At 45.7% G+C, this 22,850-nt stretch overlaps 1 protein-coding gene across 3 annotated transcripts in view; it reads right to left on the minus strand.

The window, feature by feature from the left end:
• Nucleotides 1-1,008: 1,008 nt before the first annotated feature.
• Nucleotides 1,009-22,850, minus strand: part of CCND3 (cyclin D3) — a 120,141-nt gene continuing 98,299 nt past the window's right edge. The window contains exons 1-5 of one of the 3 annotated variants that reach the window (XM_001370553.4): nucleotides 8,870-9,358; nucleotides 7,659-7,874; nucleotides 3,570-3,729; nucleotides 3,004-3,140; nucleotides 1,009-2,160 (exon numbers count right to left, since the gene is read on the minus strand). In XM_001370553.4, the coding sequence (XP_001370590.1) occupies nucleotides 1,993-2,160; nucleotides 3,004-3,140; nucleotides 3,570-3,729; nucleotides 7,659-7,874; nucleotides 8,870-9,067 (879 nt within the window). In that variant the 5' untranslated portion in view covers nucleotides 9,068-9,358 and the 3' untranslated portion in view covers nucleotides 1,009-1,992. Of the gene's footprint in view, nucleotides 2,161-3,003; nucleotides 3,141-3,569; nucleotides 3,730-7,658; nucleotides 7,875-8,869; nucleotides 9,359-22,850 lie in introns of those variants that run through there. The other 2 variants (XM_007483878.3, XM_007483879.3) reach the window with 2 other exon arrangements.

The raw sequence follows: 22,850 nt of genomic DNA on the forward strand, positions 1-22,850 counted from the left end.
GTCCCCTCTTCTTCGCTTTTAAAAATCTCCACTCCTTTCTGTCCTTTACATGAACTCAAAGCCCTTCAGAATCCTGGTTACCCAAGATGCTTTCAACTAGAAATACATACTACCGATTTGAGAGAATGGCAAGTCCTTGTCCCTAGAAATGACTCTGCTTTTCAATGCAGGCCAAGACCACATTAGATTTTTTGGCTGCCACATCACACTCACCAATGACCTGACCCGCATTGAACTTGCAGACCACTAAAACTCTAAGATGTTTTTCAAAATACTGCCTTGCTCCAGGCATCATCATTGGTCTCATCCAGCCAAGATTCTTCCTCAGCCCTGTTGTAACCACCCTTGTAAGTTCCATTTGAAGAGGCTCCTCTGAATTAGGTTATCCTCAAATGGTGATGTTTAACTTGGAAAAGAGAAGGCTTGGGAAGGCAGGGATCTTCCATGGCCTGTCCTTACTGAGGAACAGAGAGACCTCAGAGTTAGGGTGTACCTGAAAGATCATCTAAGAAAATATCCTATAGATAAACCCTTTCCCGAAGATATTTGGCAGATTGGGCCTACAGAAAAGAAGGGTCAGTTGGCCCTCAGAGCTATGGTCTTATACACTAGAGCTACCATGGAGACAGTTCCTCAGCAAGCTCTAGACCAAGAGACCTATAACTTGAAAGGAGTAGTCCTGCTCAGAGAGAGCCCAGTTGGGGGGGGGGGGGGGGAAGGAGAGACGGGCACAGCTGCAGTACAGAAAGGTGGCTCAGTAGATAAGAGTCAGGTCTGGAGCTTGGAGGCCCTGGGCTCAAATCTGGCCTCTGCTGTGTGACCCTAGGCAAGTCACTCAACTCCACTACCTAGACCTTACCACTCTTCTGCCTCACTGATGGCAAGCATAGGTAGAGTCTCTCAGACTCCATGCTCCCCTCCCATCCCCTGGATCCCTCTCCAAGAAGCAAACTAACCACCACCACCACCTCCAACCCCCACAGCCAATTAGTACATGAAAAAGCTGAATTGGGGTCTAATCCAGAATCTTTATTCAGGTAGCTTGAGGACCCTGGGGTGTCCCTGCTGGAGCCAAGTTGTGGCCCAGGGACACTTTGTGCAGAGAACAGGGTCAGCCTCCCTCTCTTGGGAGAGGCTTCACTACCTACCACTTGAGTCTATCCCTCTTTTCCACACCCCTGGGAGCAGGGCTAGAGGAAAATGGGCTTGCTGGCCCCTTGGCCCCCCAGGCTGTAGCAGCAGCATTTTTGGCACGAAGTCTTTCCAGCCAAATGGGGGGATGGGGCAGGAGTTAGGTGGGAGGAGGCACACTGACCAACAGGGGCACTTTGTAGGGGCAGAAGAAAGCTCCTCCTTCCCTCCTATGTTGTACTGGGCACTTTGTTGCAACTTGTTATAATAAATTAATCCTTCCCCCACCCCTACCCCTGACTTGACATCAGGGTGCACACCCGGCAAGCTGAGCAAGAAGCAATTCGAGGAAGCATCTGGCTGCAGGTTCCAGCACCCCTAAAACTGAAACCCCAGCTTCTCTTGTCCCCCCCCCCCCCCCCCCCCCGGGCTGGCTTTAGGCTGCACAAAAAGATCCGAGGAACAATCCCCACCCCCAGCCCGGGGCAGGCTGGGAATTAAGTCTTCAAGTCTAAATGCAAATACCCCTTGGGAAGTGTAGGGGAAAGGTAATGCCTTGCGGGGAAGGAAGAGCCAACTAAACAGCTCTGCCTAGGCCTGATCAAACTACCGACTGGAACTGGCAAGAACAAGAGAGACAGGATCCGAGGGAGCTCCCGAGCTGGCCACTGGGCAGGCCCACGCAGAGGGCAGAATCAGCCCTGTCTCAAGACTCTTGGGCTCCCTGGGCCCGCCATCGAGCTGATTCTCAGAGCAGAGGCTGGGCGGGGGTGGGGACTGGGCTGGGCTGGTCATCTCGGCTGACCCTTCCTCCCTGGTTGTGTGGCCCACCAGAAGGGATGGGGAAGAGCAGGGGAGGAGTTACAAATGAACAGCGGTGACTTCTGTTGGGGTGCTGGTCTGACTAGGCTCCTGGCTTCCAGAATATTCTGGAGCTTTGGGGATGGTGGCCACCGTGTCCTGGGTGGCCTCTCTCAGGCTCTCCCGGAGAGCGGCTTCAATCTGCTCCTGGCATGCACGCAGGCAGTCCTGGGGTTAAGATGAAGAGAGGAAAGGGGAATGGGTAAGAAGGGCAAATGGGAGGCTGACTGAGGAGGTGGTCCCTTCTAGCCTCCCCCTACATGTGTTCCCATTGGCTCTCTGGCTGGTGGAGGGCAGATCTGAGAAGAATGAGATGATACCGATGACACACAGAGCACTTGAAAGTCTACAAAATAACTCTTAAGTGTTGTGTGAAATTGAGCCAAAGGGTAAGTTTGGTCCTGCAGATATAGTCCCGTTTTACAGATGATTAAGACTGAGGCTTGGAGTGATTTGCCTCTAAGGGTCACAACTAGAAAATGTCAGAAGTGGACACTTAGACTGGTAAACCCAGTCAGCCTGTTCAAGTCCCTAAACCTCAGAGCCTCAGTTTCTTCACATCTGTAATCTGGAATAATAGCATCTACCTATCTGGAAGAATCAAAAAAGAATGTCTATGTGCCAGTTGCTATTATTGTTGTTGTTGCCATATTTGGAAATGGGGGATGGGTGGAAGGGGAAACAGGGCAGGCTTAGGCCACAGCCCATCCCCAGGAATCTGCCATCGATTCTCAGAAACTGACAAGAGGATGTGGCAAGCTAGTGTGGGGCTGCGCTCTCCTCCTCCTCCACCCCTGGCCAGGAGGGCCTGCAGAGCCGGCTCCTCGCCCTCCCCCCTTGGGCAGACCCTCCCGGAGGAAAGGAGGTGGCTGAGCTGACAGTCCCAGAAGGGCATCTCCCCCTGCTGGAGACTCTCAGAACGCCGCCCCACCCACCACCGCCCCGGAGCTGGGGTAATGCAGGGAAACCACGAAGCAGCTCCACACCCCACCTCTGTTGCCTGGCACTCACCACGTCAGTGCCTGTGATCCCTGCCAGCAGCTCGGTCAGCTCATCCGAAGATAAGGGGCAGGCTGCCAGTCCCTGCACAGCAGCGCCAATGCTGCCCGTTGCGATCATGGAGGGTGGATACATGGCAAAGGTGTAATCTAGGAAGAGAGGGGCGGGGTTATTGCTGAGGGACTGAAGGGCCTAGGAAGTCACAGCCACCAAGGCACCCCCGCCCCAATGCAAGCCTTCCCAAGAAAACAGGGTGAAGCTGGAGCAAGAAGGCTTGGGCCTGGCTGGCTGGGAACTCGGTGATGTAAAACACTCGAAAGGACTATGAGCTCTTTCCCGAGATATTTATTTGAGACTCACTCAGGCACTCGGCAGACAGTGGCTTTTCTGTGAGAGAAAAATAGCCCTCCCTAGTGGCAAGGGTACAGAGGGGAATGACAGAATGTTGTAGGCTTGGAGCACCTGGTCCTAAAACCCCCAATCTGGAGGAAGAAAACCCATGCTGCCTTCTCTCCCCCATCCACTCCAGTGTCCACTGGCATGGAGACAAGGTACAGGAGAGGGGTAAGAGGTCTTGCCTGTAGCACAGAGGGCCAGGAAGGTCTGGGCGTGCTTCTTGACCAATGCCCGTCGGTCCATGGGCACTGGAAGCCGGTGTAGAATCAGTGCCAGGAAGTCATGAGCAATCACGGCTGCTAGGTCCCACTTGAGCCTCCCCAGGACAATTACTTCCCAGTCCTAGTAGCAGTCAGGAAAGAGGGCAGATAAAAGTGTTAGGAACTGGGACAGAACGGGGTGGCAAAGAGAGAGGAAAGCCTAGAACAGACGCCCACCTAGGGAGAGCCTGGGGAATGTGAGCAGACGGTGAAGCAGATGCACATTGGAACAGAAGGGTTCCCACTAAGGGGGGGGGGGGAGAAATCATTCAAGCACGCCTTGCTTCTTTTCTGGGCTTAAGGCGCTTCTCCAACCTATGGAAAATACTGCCTCATCACCACTGTGAAGTGCAGCCACTTCTGGAGTGCAGCAGAGCCCTGTATGTCTCAGACTGAGGCACTAGGACAGGCTTCGTGGGGAAATAATTGCTCTCTCAGAGCCCAGATCTTCACAGCTCCAAGAGAGGGTGGGTGGTCAGGCAAGGTAGAAAAAGAGGCAGAGATTCCCTTCTCCCAGCGCCACAGACACTGAAGAAATGAAATGCTGCTCAGGTCAGCTGAAGACATAGCCCTAAAGCCAGCCCTCCCATGACACAGCAGCCCAGCTGCCCCCTGAGGTTCCTCAAAGGAGCAGTTGCCCAACCCAACCCACATCACCACAGCAGGGTTTGAGGGTCAGGGGTTAGGGAGGGGCAAAGGGGTGACAAGGACCCCCTGGGGGACTATGGGAGCCCCTGGGAAATAGGGCTTTGAGCTTTTGAAAACAGGAAACCTAATCCAGTATGCTCAGAAAATGAGGTGGGCACCATCCATCCGTCACAGCCAGAGGGCAGAGCAGCTCCAGACAGGAATGACACCAGGTGAGAAAGCAGAAGGCTCTGCTGTCCGCCAAGGGTGCCAACTTACTACCAGGGACACAGACTCTGGGTATGTGAAAGTACTGTGGGGAATTTGCATTAGAAGTTCCTCCGACTGTCCCTTCCACCAAAAGGCCCTTAGCTGCTGGGACACTCCCATCTGCCCTCCCCTCCCTAATCCTCTTGTCTTGTGTTCCCAGCCCTGGCCCCATTTCCGAATTGCACATGAGGATTTCTTCACCATTTTTATCTCAGGAAGAAACATATGGGTTTGACCCCTTACTGAAAGAGAAATGGCAACACGCCCCCCAACCCCCCACTGTCAGCCATCAACCCTGACTCTTCTCCAAGGCCTCTTCCTCCTGGCAGTTAGCCACAGCTCAGATACCCTAACCAGTCCTAGAATTCGCCTCACTCTATTCCCCCACCACCACAGCACCATGCCAAGACCTTCCTGGCTTACAGAGGAGCAAGCCAAAAGCTGCTCTCTGCCCCCCTAACCCCCCAAAAGAAATGCTGGCCTAAGGCTTAGGACTCTTCCCCTGTTGTGAAAGTCAAGAAAGAACAAGAAATATTCCTGAGGCCTAGAAAAGGAAGCTATCTAATGCCCTTCCAGGGGTGCTTCACACCCAGAATTCCCAATCGCTCCCAGAGCAGCTGAGAGCCCGAAAAATCCCTTACTTTTAAGGCGATGTGTTATGAGAAGAGCACTGTCCTTTCCAGCCATGGCTGAAGGATTTCAGCTCTGCCTTTAACTGCCTGGATCTCCAACAGCCTCCTCTACCACAGGAGGGGGTGATCCCCACAACCTTTTCAACCCTGACACTCTGAGTTTGGGCTAGACCTTCAGAGATCATTTTAGCATGACTCCTCTCCCCTGCTCAGGAAGAGGGGCATGAGTGGGGAATAGTTTTGTCTCCTCTGGCAGATTTATGATCTCATCCTGATTTCCTGTCTCTTGCTTACCCTTACCCAAATAAAATTATACGTGCGTATATGTGTGTACATATATATATGTGTGTGTATATATGTTTAGTGCTTTGTGAACTTTCAGGAACTATATAAATATTAGCTATTATTCTAATTACTACCTAGAAGGGTGAAGCAGAAAAAGGAGACTTCCAGGATTCAGGAGGCTTTAGTTCAAAGCTTAGTTCTGACATTAGCTTTGTGAACCTGTTTATGTCATATCCCCTGCTGGAGGCTCAGTTTACTCATCTGGAAAATGAGGAAACGGGATTCACATTACCTGTTTTGCCAACATTAAACACTCCATAAATGGGATTTGTCAACTTCATTTACAAGCCAACAATCTCTAAAGACCTCAACAGAATAAGCAGCTTCTCCACCCTCTTAAACACCTCTAAAACCAATCTGTTCCAGGACAGACCCAGCTCCCCCAAAATGCAAGACTCACCAAGAACCACATCTATCTCAAAGGGTCATTTGGCCCTCTTTCTTTTCCCTACTCCTCTCCAGCTTTCTCTTTCCATCATGGAGCTCTCAGTTCCCTCACCCAAGAAAAAAGTCTGCTCTCCCCTACTCTCACTGGAGCCCAATGAATTTGCTTTCCTTCACCACTAGGCCAGGCAGAGCCAAGCCCTGATACCCCTTTGCCTATCAATCAAATCATCTCAGACACTTGGAAGCACTGATGGCATGGCAGGTCCTTAAAGGTTAACTGACTGACTGGCCTCCCCCATACTGACTGACCCTGGGAACTCGGGCCAGGGTCAGGACAAAAGGCCTTAAAAGGCAACAGATCCACTCTGGAGGGGTAGTGCACAAACCCTCCCTCCCCCTCCTTTGCCCCTATTTTGCGTTAACCACAAAAGTTGAATGCATCCAGATGCAATGGGGCTAAGCACTTGCTATTTTCTTCATCTCTCCTGAGGATACAGGGAATATAGGGTGAGCCCTTCCTTCCCCTCACATTTCAGTCCTTCTCCCCACAAGCCAAGAGAAGAGGGAGTCAGGGCAGACCCACACAGTTCCCAGCAATAGACCGGGGAGCAGCATCCCAAAATATAGAGGTGGCAGAACTGTCCCCACAAAGTTATGAAAGACCAGTGGTTAGAAAGGGAGGGGCAGCCAGAATGGGAGCAATATTATCACATCGGAAGCAGCTGCAGCTCGACTCCCAGGCTACCCTGCTCTTACCTTCAGTAATTTTTTTTTCTATCTCACTCTAGACCAGTTCAGCAGGGGACAGAGTCCCCAAGGTGTGTGTATGAGAAAAAATGGAGAATGAAAGGCTTGTCCTTCCTGACTTAGAACGAGAGCGAAATAAAGCAGCCCAGGCCTAAATTAGCACTGTCCTCACTTCCAGATTCTGCCTTTAATCTCTCTTATGATTTCCTTTTCTCTAACAAGGTCAAATCTAAATTATGATAAATACTACCTTGGGAAGTACAAGTCACCGAGAAATCAGAGAAATCACTACCCACACCGGCTTGAATGAACCAGTCTCACCAAAGGACAGGGAAAGGGAGGGCTTGAGAGATGGGGGAAGCAGGAGTAAATAATAACAATTCCACATTTCTTTAACACAAAACAAACTAAAAGACCTCTTCCCATGATCCTGTGAGGAAGGTAAATGTAAACGCTCCATGTCTTTGTGTTATAAATAAGGAAACTGAGGCTCGAAGTGCTAAAAAAGACTTGCCTGTCTCATAGCTAGTGTTAAATTAGAACTCAGGTGCCTAATTGAAGCCCCTGCAATAATTCTCTAGCAAATAACTCCCTTTGACTATACAGATAAGACAGGAACCAGAAGAATTACTGCCCAAGGAAAGACAGAACCTGAAATCTGTTTGTGGCTGTGAATAGGACCCAAGAAGCAACAGTCTGTCCAAATAATTCCAGGGAAGGAAAAGTTCACCTGGGTGGCTGAAGCCAGTGCTAAGGGGTTCCCCTGCCTGCTGCCTCTGTAGTCTTCCCACAGATCCCCTGGTCCAGAAAGGAGCACGACCACCACCACGCTCCTTCTCAACATAGGTCATAGCAAAGCCTTGCCAGTCACAGACTCTACAATTTCCCCCTCCAAATTGCTGTGTGTATAGAGGGAGCTGGGAGGAAGATGAACAGAATAAGTATTTGCTATCTCGATGTGGCTGGGGGAGGGGGGCTGGTAAGAGGTCCTTGAGCACATTACCCGGAGTTGGTGGGGCGTGACCGAGTGGTCAGTGTAGATACAGAGCTTCTCCATGGTCAATGGGGTGGTCTCCCGAAGCTTGGAGGCCAACAGCATGCACACTGCACCCAAAAGCTGCAGGTGGCACTTTCGGGTAGGGACACAAGACAGGTAGCGGTCCAAGTAGTTCATCGCCAGGGGGAAGACCTCTTCCTCACATCGCTGCTCCTCACACACCTTGGGGAGAGGGGACAGTGACTGTTGGGGCAGGAAGGAAAGGAGTGGGGGTCTGGGAGCTTTGGGAGGTAAGGAAGGGGATGGAGAACCTGAGAGGACTAACTGGAGAAAGAAAAAAAAGGAAGAACAAAAAAAGGTGACCAAAAGAACCGATGAGGGAGGAGGCTGCACCCTCTCCCAAATCGGGCCCCCTTCTTCCCCATTCCACCAGGGGTCCCTCATTTCCTCAGTGTAGCCTACTCTCCTTTCTCTATGGGTGCATGTCTGAGGGGCTCCTCCTTTGGTGTGTCTGACTCTGGACCTTGCCCCCAGGGAGAGCAGCAGGATGACTCCGGTGTGACTTCACATCTAGCCTTTTTCCTTCCCCCCGTCCCGGGCCCCCTGACTGTGAGAAAGGGAGGGGGGGGTGTAAAGCGCGGGGCGGAAGAGGCACCCGTGATGGCGGGAGAATGGGGACCCGCCCCCCCTCCACACACCCACCCGGGGGAAGGGAGGAGACACTCCTGCCCCCTCCTCCCGCACTTTTTATTTCCCTGTCTGCCGGAACCGCCCCCCCACCCCACCCCGCAACCAGAGACAGGAACCGGCCCAGGGATTGGGGGGAGGGCAGAGAAGAACCCGAGGCGGCGCAGCCCTGGGAATGGTTTCGGGGCGGGGGAAGGGAGACACGGGGTGAAGTGGGACACTGAATATTCCTTGCACCCCGACCACCCCGGGGCCGCAGCTGTCCTGGCTCCATGCGTATAGAGCCGGGTCATGAAGCAAAACAACTTGTTAGCTGAAGGGGGTTTGGGGGTACTGAAAGAAGGCAATACTGAGCCGGTGGAGCACGATGCCAGGGTCAAAGGGCCAAAGCTAAAGGGGTCGAGAGGGTCTTGCTGGAGAGGCATTCTGGTTAGCTGAGGTCAGAGGAGTCCGACACATTTCGGACCGCCCAGGTATCCCGGAGCACGGCCGGGGGAGAGGGCAAAGGGGAAGAGGGGGTCGGGCTGTACCTCCAGCATCCAGTATGCCAGCATCTTCCGCATGTGAGGCTTGAGCTCCCGCTGCACGCATTGAAAGTAGGAGGCGCGGGGAACGTAGCGCTCCTCTAGGCGGAGCAAACTCTGCAGGACGCGTTGGTCCCCAAGTAGCCGAGGGTCCGGCCCGGCCCGGGGCGTCCGCCGAGCCCCCTCAGAGCACAGCAGTTCCATTACTGGGTGTCGGAGGGGCACGGCAGGAAGCCGAGGACCGGGGCCGGAGCGCAGATGTGGGGCCGAGGATAGTGTGGCGCGGAGCTGGGGAAGGCGCGGGGCGGCGGGTCTGGCGTTGGCACGGCAGAGCCGGAGCCCCAGCCCGCCCGCCCGGCTTCCCTGACAGGCGCCCCGCCCCTCGCTACGATGTAGCAACCGGTGCGACGCTACGACGTTTGCAACGTTCCAAGGGGGCGGAGCCCACAGAAGGGGCGCCCCGGAGCCGGGAAAAAAAGGGGAGCACGCAGCCACACTAGTTCGCCCGCGCTGTCACACAGTGGTGGTGGTGGTGGTGGTGGTGGCGGTGGTGGCGGCGGCGGCGGCGGCGGTGGGCGCTGCAGGCCAGCTCATACTATGCCTGCTCTCCCTCCCGGCTTTCGGGAGCCTGAGCAGTGCCCACAAACTAGGGAGCACATACAGAGGCTGGAGGTGGGAATGAAAAGTAATGGGCTCCTCCCCAGCCGACTGGGCCTTTCTATTCTGCCGGTCTTTGACCCTTGTCATCTTGGGAATCTTGAGTTTTCCCATTAGGGCCCTCCCTTGAATTCCGATTCATTTGGATAGCCATTCATTCCACAAGTGTGTATTAAGGACCTGCCGGCACTGTGGACGTGGTCGGGGTGAGGGGTCAGGAGATAATACACCTATCAATACCTGTCATTCCTCCTCCTCCTCCTCCTCCTCCTCCTCCTCCTTGTCGGCACTTGAATCATTTGACCCTGGAGTGTCCCTCAAAGTGGGATCCCACAAGTTCTGAATTCCTCCACACAGAGCTGGAGTAGCCAGCCCACCGAGCCTCTAATTTATGAAAAGTCGTGTCATTAAGTTGCAATGCTCCAAACATGGGACTCCCACTTTGCCTTGGATCCTCAGACTTGGGGTCACTAGAGAAAGAAGGGTCATTAGGGCAATAACCTTTCAAGTAAGTTAAATTCTAAGCATGGGGGAATTGGCTTGTTCTTAATTCACAGACTCAAAACTGAAAGGGACTTCTTTACAGGTCATCTTATCCATTCTCAGCCTAAAGGACTCCCTGGGGGGAGGTGGAGACTAAGATCCTAAATCATCTAGATCATGGGTTCTTAACCTTTTCTGGACCACTTCTGCAGTCCAGTTAATGCCTTCTCAGAATAATGTTTTTAAATTCATAAAATATAAATCGTAGGATTGCAAAGGAATCAGATTAAGCTTAGTTATCAAAACTAAGTTATCAAAACTTAGTTATCAAAACTTATCAAAACATTTTTTAAAAGTTCATGGACCCAGGTTAAAAACTCCTGTAGATGATCCTTTTATCTTTCCATCAGTGGGGAAGAGTGCCAAGGAGAAGGGGGAGGGGGAGAACCTGCCTCAGCATTCCAGAAACACTTGTCTCTAGAATTTCCTAGAAATTTCCCAATTTCCAACTTAGTTTCTGTCCCTTCTCCATAGTTGTGCAGAAGGACCCAGTCTTTGTAATGTGAAGTCTTCGATGGCTCATTTATTGAAGCTATCAGCTGCCTTTCCTTTCCAAAGGGGAATGAATGGATCATTGCCAAATTTGAACAAAGGGAAGAATGCTAACCAGACACCAGAAATGTTGAGGGGGGGAAAAAAAGCTATAATCTTTTTTCCAGCAGACATTTAAGCACAAAAAAACTTCATTGATTTCCTTATTGCCCCTCCCCCCAAAATACATTGCAATTCTGGCCCTTGGCCTCTGCTCAGGTCATTCCCTCCCACCTAAAACTGCCTTTCCCCACGTCTTTGCTTATCTAGCCCAGCCCATAATTTAAGGCCCAGTTCAAGCCTCACCTACTCACCCCAGCCCCTGTCCTCAGCTCATTGTGTATACAACCACTGGACATATTGTAACTTTAATTTCTCCAAATATATCCAGTCTCCTCCAACCACATCAAAAGTTTCCTGGGGGCTTTTTGATTTTTATTGTATTCTAATTCTCAGAAAACTGGAAATCCAAATATGCTGTATTATAAATTAGAACACCCCCCCATTCCTCATCCTTTCTGAATAAAGGTGACTTTTGCTGGAATGACACATCTGCCATAGCTATAGTATTTGAAATTTCAAAGGGATGTTCACAGCTTATGTTATTGGGTAGCTGGCCCAAGGAAGGCCCCTTCTGGCTCCAGGGCAATTCTATTATTAACCTTTTATTACACTCTTCACAACAGTTATTCCATACCTTTCCTAGGTCCCCAAACTAAGTTGCCAAAGTAACTCCAGTTTCTTCAAACCTTTCTCTCCCTCAATCTCAGCTGAAGACCTCATCTCCTACCTTCTAGAAAAGACAGAGACTATTGGTCAGGAGTGCCTACTCCCCTCTTTTTTCATCCTTCATTTTCTTTTACTGTACCCTCTGAAAAAGAGACTTGCCAACCCACCTTCCATTTGACCTCCTGAAATCTTCCCCTTCCATCTCATCTGAGAGTTTGTTCACAGTATCATTGTCTCCTCTCTCTCTATAGCTCCCTCTCCATCCCTACCTTCCCTGCTTCCCACAAATATGTCTGACCTCCACCATTTAAGAAAAACCAAAAAAACTTTCACCTGCTACCATCCCTTCAAATTATAGACCTATATCTTTTACCCTTTCACAAATGAACTCTTAGAAAATGTAATCTGTTCTCCCTGTATCACTTTCCTCTTTTCATTCACTTTTCAATACCTTCCTATTATCATGACTGACTTTGCCGCTTGACCAAAAAAACTACCTCCTCCCAAGGTTACATTCTCTTAACTGCTCCATCCATGGTCTTTTCTCAGACTATATTCTATTTCCTAGGTACTTAACAAATCCTTCTTTAATTGAATGACCATTCAATCAATGAAAAAGGATTTATTAAGCATCTATATAACAGATACTGTGTTATGCTTTTTTTTCTTTTTCTTGGTTCTATTTATTTGATAATTCCATCTCACTTTCTTTTGCTGGTTCATCATCTCACTCATTAAGAATGTATATTCTCCCAGCTTCTGTCCTCTTCTCCATCCACAATTTCTCCACTGGTGATTCCATTAACTTCCATGGGTTCATTTCTCTTCTCTTCAGACTCCCCCATTTATACATCCAGCCCTAATCATTCTTCTGAACTCTAGTCCCACATTACCAATTCCCTAATGAGTAGCCCCATCTACATGCCCAGTAGGCACTTCCAATTCAATGTATCCAAAAATGGTACTCCTCATATTTATTCCCCCAAAACCATCCCTTCTCCAGACTTTCCTGCTCCTCTTGACCACCACCATCAGTCTGAAAACCCAGGCTCATACTTGAGTCATTCTCAACTCCTCGTTTCTTTATCCAAATTAGTTGCCAAGTCTTGTCTACTTTGCTTCTGAAATAGCTCTCAAATTCATCCTTTTCTCTCAGCTCACCTAGCCTCTCTGCTAGTTTAGACCTGACCCTCATCATCTCTAGTCCTAATTGGTTTCTCCATGTCTAATCTCTACTGTGAATTCCTTCTCCATACTGCAGCCAAATTAATATTTTTAAAGCATAGGTTTAGTCATGTTACATATAAACACACACACACCTATTCATAAATCTTGGTTATTTCCCTAATGCCTTCTACCTTTAAGATAAAATAGCAAATTTTCTTCCTGGCATTTAAGGTCCTACATAATTAGGAGATAGTCCTCCTAGAACTTCCCTTCATGAATTCTCACCTGTTACCTGTATCCAATATTCCATCACTTCCCTCTGTACAGTTGCCCAAATGATTCCCTATATATATATATATATATATATATATATATATATATATATATATATGACTCAATCAACAAACAAGCATTTATTAAGCCCTCATTATATGCCAGAGACCCTGAAGATGCAAAGAGAAAGCAAAAATAGTGCTTACCCTCAAAGACCTTATATTCTATGCATTTGCTCTCTCCTCATCTCTGTCTCCTGGGCTCCTTTGCTTCCTCTAAGCATAATTCAGATGCCGCCTCCTTCCTGAAATCTCTCCTATCTTCTAAGTTATTAGAGGTCTCTCTTTCTCTTAAAATTACTTTGTATTAGACCAAGTACCATTTTCTTTTAGTGATCAAAGGACACAGTTAGTTTCTTTTTCTTTTTTTTTTTTAATCTTTGTCTTCTATCTTAGAATAGATGTCGGTCACAAGGCAGAAGAGCAGTAAGGGTTAGACAACTGGGGTTAAGTGCTCAGTCACACAGCTAGAAAGTCTCTGAGGTCACATTTGAACCCAGGTCCTCCCAACTCCAGGCTTGCCTCTCTATCTACTGAGTCACCTAGCTACCCTACTTTTCAAAAGAAGAATGGTAAACTGCTAGTGACTATATCAAACTATGCTTCAAATGACTAATAATAAGATAAATACAAATAGAAATAGCTCTGAATTTTCATCTCCTACCTAGCATGAAAGGGAGAATGATCAATGTTATAAGGGTTATGGGAAGCCAGGTACATTAATACACTGTTAAGGTAGTTATACATACATTTTCCCAACCATTCTGGAAAGCATTTGAAAGGATGTTAAGAAGATTAGTAAAACGTTTGTACCCTTTGACTTAGAGATCCCACTGATAGGCCTATACCCCAAGGAGACAGAAAGACCAAAAATTCTAGCAGCACTTTTTGAAGTAGCAAAGAACTGGAAACAAAGTAGATGCCCCTTGATTGTGGACTGGTCTAAATAAATTGTTGTATATGAGTGTAATTAAGTATTAATGTGCCCTAAGAAATTCTCTACATTCACATTGCTCCCAAGCTAGTTCAGGGTCTCATCATCACCCTTTTGATTCTATTAGTAGGAAAAAATATAAACTCTTCAGAGAGGCATTAGAAGACTGGCTCCATCCTACCTTTCCAGACTTGGTTCACAATATTCCTCTTCACACATTTGACATTCCAGCCTAAATGAATTAATTACTTGTCATTCCTTAGTCTACTTCTGGCTCATCCTGCCTCCCTGCATTTGAATAGACCTCTCTGGGCACCACCACCATCACTCCCACCTGCTGTAAGCTTGAAAAGGTCCCCCTCCACATTCTCTTCCCCAAAATCCTTCTCTTCCATCAAAGGTCAACTCTGGCACTGCCTATTCCATGAAAACTTCCCTGATTTCTCTCTCTCTTTTTTTAAACCTTTATGTTCTATTTTAGTATCAACTCTAAGACAGAAGGACCAGAGCTAGGCAAACAGGGTTAAATGACTTGCCCAGGGTCATACAAGCAACGAAGGTTCTGAGACCAGCTATGAACCCAGGACCTCCCAACTCTAGAACTGACTCCCTGTTCACTGTGCCACTTAGGAAACCGAGGCCAATAGGTTTAAGTAACTTACCCATGGGCACACAGCTAGTATTTGAGGCAGTATTTGAACTCAAGTCCTCCTGACTCCAGATCAGTACTCTATCCACTACTAGCTGCCCTAGGATAGTTTCTAATGGAACAATGGAGTGTCGGGTTAGCCCTGAAAGTGTATGCTTCTGATCCAGATTCAAGACCTGGCTCCACCATTTATTGGTCACATTACTATGAACAATTCACTTTATTTTTCTGAATCTGTGTCTTCATCTACAAAATGGGGATATCAATTCTTCCACTGACTTCTCTGATAGACTGTGGTGATGAAAGCCCTTTACATTGTTCTATGAGTATGAATGATTATTATCTCCGAACCTCCTGGCACCACAGTAAGGACAAGAACTGGGATGAGAAGTCCCAGTGACTCCAACTTTATGAAGGAGACACTTGTTCTGCCAAACCTCAAATCTGCTCTGGCTTCCCTGGAATCAGAAGTTCTTCCTGGTGGACCCAGACTCCATGAACGAAGCCAAGAACTGACCTATTGGAAAATTAACCAGAGCAGAGAAAGCAGAAAGGCATTTCCTGGTTAAGTCAATGGGGGGGTTTCCATGATTCACCCAAAATCCAACGAAAATATTTCTCTTCACATATTTCCTAATAGAAAAAGATAAAAAGCAAAGACAAGAGGCAAAATAGCTGAGGTTTTCTCTCCCTCTTACAACATTTCTAAGAAAAAGAAAGGAAATCCAGTGTTAAGGTCAGGATGATAAGTTTTAAGGAAGGGAGGACACGTCATCATTAGTACTTTCGGAAGGCATCTTTGTAAGAAGCATTAGACTGAGAGTCAAAAGCCTTTGGTCCTAGTCCTGGCTCTGTCATTGACCCAGCTAGGTGACCTCAGACTAGTCTTTTAGCTTTGATGACTCTCTCAGATGGGGGTGAAATCTTTGGGACAACCTTGAGGAAGGCTCGTTGTCATTTACAAAATGTCACCAAAATACCACTATCCTCATCATTGTTGTTGTTCTTCAGAAAAATAAAGCAACAAGACTAGGGAAGGACTCCAACCCCTTCCAGGCCTGACATTCTACGCTTCCAAGACTCTGTCACCATCACAAGAACTCACTGCCCAACTCTGCTAGGACTAGGTGCTTTGGTACAAAAATAAACCTGCCCCCTGACCATAACATGAACCAGATCCACAAAGAAGAGGATCAAAACCAGACATTATCGTTCGGAACAATAACTGACACCTAGACAATTAAAGTGTACAAGGTCCTGTTGGACTTTGAATAAGTCATTTCACCTGTCTTGGCTTTATCTGTAAAATGAAGAGACTGAGTCTGAGGTCAGCTCAAACTCCAGGATCCTAAATTTCTTTGCTGTCAGGGAAGCACCTGGGAACTCATGAGTGCAGGGGAAATTCCTCTTTTATAAATGAAGAAATAAGTCTCAGAGAAGTAACATGATATGCTAATATATATTGAAGGCAGGATTCAAGTCCAATTCATCTGACTCTGAGACTTGTGTTTTCTTTACTACACTAGTCATCTACTCTCACTAAAAACTTATTACAGGTGGGGGCAGTCAGGTGGCTCAATAGGTTGAGAGCCAGGTCTAGAGACGGGAGGTCCTGGTTTTAAATTTGACCTCAGACACTTCACTGCTGTGTGACCCTAGAATAGCCCTTGCCTGCTCTTCTGTCTTAAAATTGATACTAAAACAGAAGGCAAGCTTAAAAAAAAAAACACAATTTACAACATTTGAGTAAGAGATTCCTAAAGTAAACAAGCATTTTGCATTCTTATATTTATGAATTCTAACTCTGCCTCTACATGAACTTGCTTTATCAGTTTGGAGCATCTCATTTTAGCTTTCTGGTCCTCCATTTTTCCATCTGTAAAATAGAGAGAAAAATCCTTTCTCATAAACAATGAGCATCATTCCCTAGAGAGTACCTAGTAATAAAAGGTGTGAAAAAACTTTGAAAGTTCAAATATTATGGAAATGAAAAAAATAATTATTACGTTAAAAATCTCCTTTATTCAGAGAAGGGTAAGGGATGGAATGGTCTAATTTACTGGATATTCAATATGTGTCATCGTTCAGTCATTTCAGTCATGACTACCTTCATGACACTATTTGGGATTTTCCTGGGAAAGATCATGGAGTGGTTTGCCATTTCATTCTGGGGTTCATTTTACATATGAGGAAACTGAGGCCAACAGGGTTGACTTGCCCAGAATCACAGAACTAGTAACTGTCTGAGGCTGAATTTAAACTCAGGTTATCCTGACTTCAGGCCTGGTTCTCTACCCATTGAGCCAGCTAACTGCTCCAATATACTGTGGTATATAGATAGTATGTTTATCCAAAATTCTCATTTGGATTATATATGTAACTCAATGGGTAGAATATACATAATAGATGAACATATCACATAAAGACTCAAATTTTCTAAGAATTTAAAGTCTGTTTCATAAAAATTACAAAGGTAAATTTTACTGAACATCTTATAATCTCAGAGAGCTAAGTAACGCAGTGAATGAAGTCAGAAGTCAGGAAGACTCGTCTTCCTGAGTTCAAATCCGGCCTCAGACACTGACTAGCTGTGTGACTCTAGGCAAGTCACTTAACCCTATTGACCTCAGTTTCCTTCTCTATAAAATGAGCCAGAGAAGGAAATTGCAGAAAAGCCCAAATAGGATCATGAAGAGTCAGATATGACTGAAAAGTACAGAAAAACAAGAAGTATAAAGTTTGCTGATTCTGAAGGTATTTCAAGATCTTGCAAGGGATTTATAGGGTCCTCATTATGAATCTTAATTCCCTTTTGGCTAACAGAAGCAGCTGGACATAAGCACCTAAAATATTAGCACCCAGAACTTGGAAAGTTACCACTGGAATGGATATTAGAACAGAGAATGTTAGAGCTAGAAAGACCATTCAGAGACCATCTACTTACTAGTACATCTACTTCTTAACTTGGGATCCATGAACTTGTTTTTGGATTTTTCATTTTTAATTGATGACTATTTCAATATATTTTCCTTTGTAATCAACTATTTATTTCTTTTTTTTTTAAACCCTTACCTTCCATCTTGGAGTCAATACTGTGTATTGGCTCCAAGGCAGAAGAGTGGTAAGGGCTAGGCAATGGGGGTTAAGTGACTTGCCCAGGGTCACACAGCTAGGAAGTGTCTGAGGCTAGATTTGAACCTAGGACCTCCCATCTCTAGGCCTGGCTCTCAATCCACTGCGCTACCCAGCTGCCCCCAACTATTTATTTCTATATACATTTTATCTTAAATGTTGTATTATTTTTATACTATATATTTTATTTTAATTTTTAATTTTTAAAATTATCTTAATATAATTCCTATTTATGCTTTGTTTATTTAAAAACATATTTTTGAGGAGTCTATAGGCTTCACCAGACTATCAAAGGTCACAAAAAGATAACCCTGAGCCAGTCCATTCCTCTCACTTTACAGATGAGGAAACTGAGGCCCAGAGAGAGGGAAAAAAACTCTAAAGTCACAATGGAAAGAATAGGAGGGCAGCTAGGTAGCTTGGTGGGTAGAGCTCCAGGTCTGGAATCAGGAGGACCTGAGTTCAAATCTGTTCTCAGGCATTTAACCTGGGCAAATCACTTAACCCAGTTTTCCTCCAAAAAAAAGAAAACTACAGATGACTGGGCTCAATTTCTATCAATCCAAATAATGGATCCTTAAGGGTACCAGGCTTGTTGACTTTATTTTTATGGTCAAAATAGAATAAAGAATATTTTGTTTTGTCAATACTCTGGCCACTCAGCCTTTTGGTTTTCCAGATTCTGGATAATCAGAACTAGGATGAAACTATTCTTTCGATCATCAAATTTCTCAAAGCCTTTTACCTTGCTTTTCTTCACTCCCCCAACCCTCTACTTCCTATAATATTGGTGTCTAAATCTTATCTTCTCCTTTTACTGTAAAATCTTTGAAGTTATTAATTATATTTTGTCATTATCTTTCTATCCCTAGTATCTAAGCTCTTTCCTTGCCCTAGGAGACATTATATGGAGCTTCATTTAAATGTGTTGCAATATTACTTTTATTATTACTACTGTCTGCCATATTGGGGTTACTATTCTAAGGCACCGGGTAAAGTGAGAACCTGGGCTTCAGATGTGGACGAGGAGATAACGGGGAAGCAAAAAGTCTAATAAGAAAACATAAGTTTTCAAGATGCTAGCTGACTTCTTGCAGCATTTATTAAAACACTGTGTTACAGCAGCTAGGTGACTGGCCCAGTGGATTGGGAACCAGGTCTAGAGACAGGGGAATTCTGGGTTCAAATCTATGTTCAAGCAGTTCCTAGCTATGTGTCCCTGGGCAAGTCACTTAAACCCCCATTTGCTTAGCCCTTACCACTCTTCTGCTTTGGAACAGTATTGATTCTGAGATAGAAGTAAGGGTTAAAAAAAAAAAGATATTATTAAGCCCTGGGTATATAGAGACAAAAATGAAATAGACCCTGCCCTCGGGTAGCTTACATTTTATCAGGGAGAAATAATATGAACAAAGACAAATGAATATGAAAGGATTAGGGAGAGAGCTGGGAAGGGTAAGAATGAGGCTCAGGATATGGCATACTGAAAGGAAAATTGAGTTGGAAAAGGAAATGGCAAACCACTCCAATATCTCTGCCAAGAACACGGTCCATGGGATCACAAAGACTCAGATACATCTAAACAACAGCAGCAATCTCAAAAGGGAAGGTCCAAAGGGAGGATGGGATGGACTAGACAGGGAGATGGACACAGCTGAATTTCCATGTGTGCTGGTGATGTTGTGGAGATTAAAAATGATAATACGGGGCAACTGGTGGGACATGTGGGGTGAGTGAAAGTGAGGAGGCTGAGGAAGACATCAAAGTCATGAAGCTAGGTCTCTAGAAAGATGGCGGCATCCTCCCGTAAACAGGGAAATTGGGAAGAGAGGAGGGTTAAGGGTCATAGTGGGAAAGATGAGTTCTGTTCCGAACAATTCAGGTTTTTGTATCTGAGAACCCCAGGAGAAAACAGGTATGTCTAGTTGATAAGAAGATTTAGAACTCAGAAGACAGACTCAGGCTGTATACCCACAAGAATGTAAAAAGCTCCCTGTCTCTAGGTGACTGAGTGGTTTCATTCAGAATCTCCAGTGCCTTATATGGTTCTTGATACATAGCAGGTGCTTAATAAATGTTTGTTGATTGATTAATTGATTGTTATGGGACAATCTGATGGACAGTTGAACCCCAGGTAGCTGACGAGGTTACCAAAAGGGATTGGAAAGGCTAAGATGTAAAGTGAACCTAGAATGTCAGAGCTAGAAGGGAACTTTAAGACGATCTAGTTTGACCTTCTTATGAAATAACTTGCTCAACTTTATAAAGCAATTTTTTTTTTGAACCAGACCTATGATTTCATTGGTATGTATTCATATGGGCTTTGGATGAGCAAAGTGAAGGCTCAGAAAAGAAAGTATTTGCCAACAAAGTCTTTGGCACTTTTGAATATTCAATGTCAGAAAATGATAAGGATGCAGCCAGGTGGCACAGTAGATAGAGCATGAGGGCTGGAGCTTAGAGGTTCTGAGTTCAAATCTGACCTCAGATACTTCCTAGCAGTGTGATCCTGGGCAAGGCACTTAAGCCCCACTGCCTTGCCCTTGCCTTTCTGTCTTAAGAACTGTTACTAGGACAGAAGGTAAGGGTTAAAAAAAAAGAAGTGTAACAGTCCAGCCCATAGGTATTATGGAGAGACAAGGATTGTGAGTGAGCACATGGCCATTCTGCGCATGGCAATGAACTCTATTCCCAGCATGGCTGAAGTTAGGGTGGGAAACCTTGCTTCCCTTTGTCTCACTCACCTGAGGATAATAACCCCACCTTCACCTTGTCATAATTTGCAATTATCCAATGGCAATACACTATGTAACTCATCTATATGTATTGAGGCATCATGTAACTTATCAATATGTATTGAGCTCATTTGTATATCAAAGAGAATAAAAGAAAGGGACGCAGCCAGCTCCGCCCACTTCGAGGACATCCACCGGTTTGCCAAGGAGCAACTTCTCCCCTTTCTCTCTCCTCTCTTTTTCCCTGAGGCCTGGCCCTTCAGTCAGGCCTTCCTGTCTCTCTCTCTTTTCCAATGCTAATACCTAGCATTATCTAACTCCTTTAGTTACTAATCTCCTTTCCTACTGAGCTAGCATTATCCTCTGACCAGTGCAGTGTCAAATTGGGATCATTGGATGGGAATAGCCTGAATAGTAACGTCCAGTGGGCAGGGCTGTGGCTCCCGAATATTAATAATTGATTACTGACTCATTTATTCACATCTCTAAGGTCGGCTCTTTCACGCCCTTCACAGGATTCAAAACTTCTATCCTGTTTCTATTTTCCTACCTTAAAACTTCTCGCGGGCCGAGAAGTTTTAAGAAGTGATATGAATTTATCAATGGAAATGACCTTAAAGAACAGGCATTATCATCTGTCTTGCCATTGCACCCTAAGGAACATGAGACATTCCCATCTGACCTGCTTCTAAAATTTCCCAGATGTGCTCGTCCCCCATTAGAATGTGAGATCCTTGAGAACAAAAACTGTCTTACTTTTCTATTAGTATCCTCAGTCTTTGCATATAGTAAGTCCTTAATATTCACTAGCACCTATTCTGAAATGTATAGTCTTAAAGGACAGGCTTACCCAGGCAATATATCTCAGGGAAGAGACTTGAACCCACGTTATCCCAACATTGAGGCAATTAATTCTCTTTCTACTACATAAGACTGTCTCTTATCCAGCAAATTATTGGCATGAAAAGTTATTTATTGACCCCACAAGCACGCATTTTATAGTTATGATCTACAAAGAAGTGTGCTAGGCCAGGGGCATGGGTTTGTGACAGAAGAAAGGAGGCTACAAAAACAAATAAGACAGGTTCCTGCCTTCAAGGAGCTTTCAGTCTAGGATAAGAGATGAATACATATGCAGATAAATATAACATAATACAAATTAGAATATTATAAATGAATAAGAGTAGCACAAAGTACCATCAGATGAAGAAGAGACTATATTTATTTGTTAGGGAAAGTTCCGAGTAAGTAATAGAAGGATGCCTTTTAAGACCTTATGTTAGCAAACCCATTCCTGAAATTCTGTTACTTCATTTGGGGTCAAATAGATCTTTACTCTGGCTTTCCCCATGTATATAAAGATATTTTCTATATGTATAGTCACTGAAAAAAAAATGTGTCCAGGGCAAAAGTATGAGCTAGGATATCTTGTCCCCAAGTCAAACATACAAAGCAAAATTTATAGAACCTATGAGAAATCATTCAGGTGTTTTTTTGTGTTTGATGGAAAGAATGAGCAGTAAGTAGGAGGGGAGTGGGAGTCAAAAGTTGGCCACCTCACTTCCAGTCATTCAGTAAAGGAGGAGGTGGGATCTCCAAAGTACAAACAGCAATTAGTTTAGAGAAGTAGTAATGGGCAGCAGGACAAAGGTCTGGTCTTTAGGGACCAGATAAAGAACTCAGAAGAGGAGTAAATTCCCAGCCCTGCCTCTTTCCTCACTCCAAAGAGGGTGGAGGCATGGTACTGGGGAAGGAAGTCCTGAATTTAAATTTAAATCCCAGCTCTGCTGTTTACTATCTATGTGAACACCAACAAGTCAATTAATCCCTCCAGGCTTCAGTTTCCTTAGCTAGAAAATATGGAAAATATAGAAGCTGGAGAAGATGAACTCTAAGGACCCTGCCAATTCTAATTTTTTTACTGTGACTGCCAAACTCCTTCCTTAACGAAGTCAAGCAAGTCCCTCCCATCCCCCTGATTACCTTTATCATCTTGGGGATGTCAACTTTCTGGGCTTTGGGTTTCCTCATTTGTAAAGGGAGAGGGTTGGACTAGATAGCCCCAAAGTTTTCTTCAATCTCTAAAGCTATGATCCTATGATTCCCTTACATGCTAAACCACTGGGCAAGTCTCTCACTCTCTGTAGGTCTCATTTTCCTCATCTGTAAAGTGCAGGCAGTGTTGATCTTACAGGATAAGCCTATGAACTCAAACAATGGCCCTCTGGAATCATTTGACCTTCTGCTGTTTTGGAAGGTCTAAAACTGAATTCAACTTCCTAGCCAAAGAGGCTGGGTAAAGACATTTCTCCAGGTAGGAAAGGAAATGTCACTCTGAATTTTACTATTTCCCTTCTCTACTTTGACATTTCTGTTAGTAGCACCACCATTCTTCAGACCCCTCTGCATCAGAACCTGGAGTCACTTCTGATTGTTCCTCTCCTTTTATCCTCTATTTAACCATAGAATCATAGAGAGTTGAGGTAGACTCTAAAAGCCATCCCCTTCATTTTCCTGTGGAGGAAATAGGAAATCCAGAGAAGTCAAGTAACTTCCCTAATGTCAAACAAGTGACAGT

This window comes from Monodelphis domestica, chromosome 2 (genome assembly GCF_027887165.1).
Source record: "Monodelphis domestica isolate mMonDom1 chromosome 2, mMonDom1.pri, whole genome shotgun sequence".
Lineage (NCBI taxonomy): Eukaryota > Metazoa > Chordata > Mammalia > Didelphimorphia > Didelphidae > Monodelphis > Monodelphis domestica.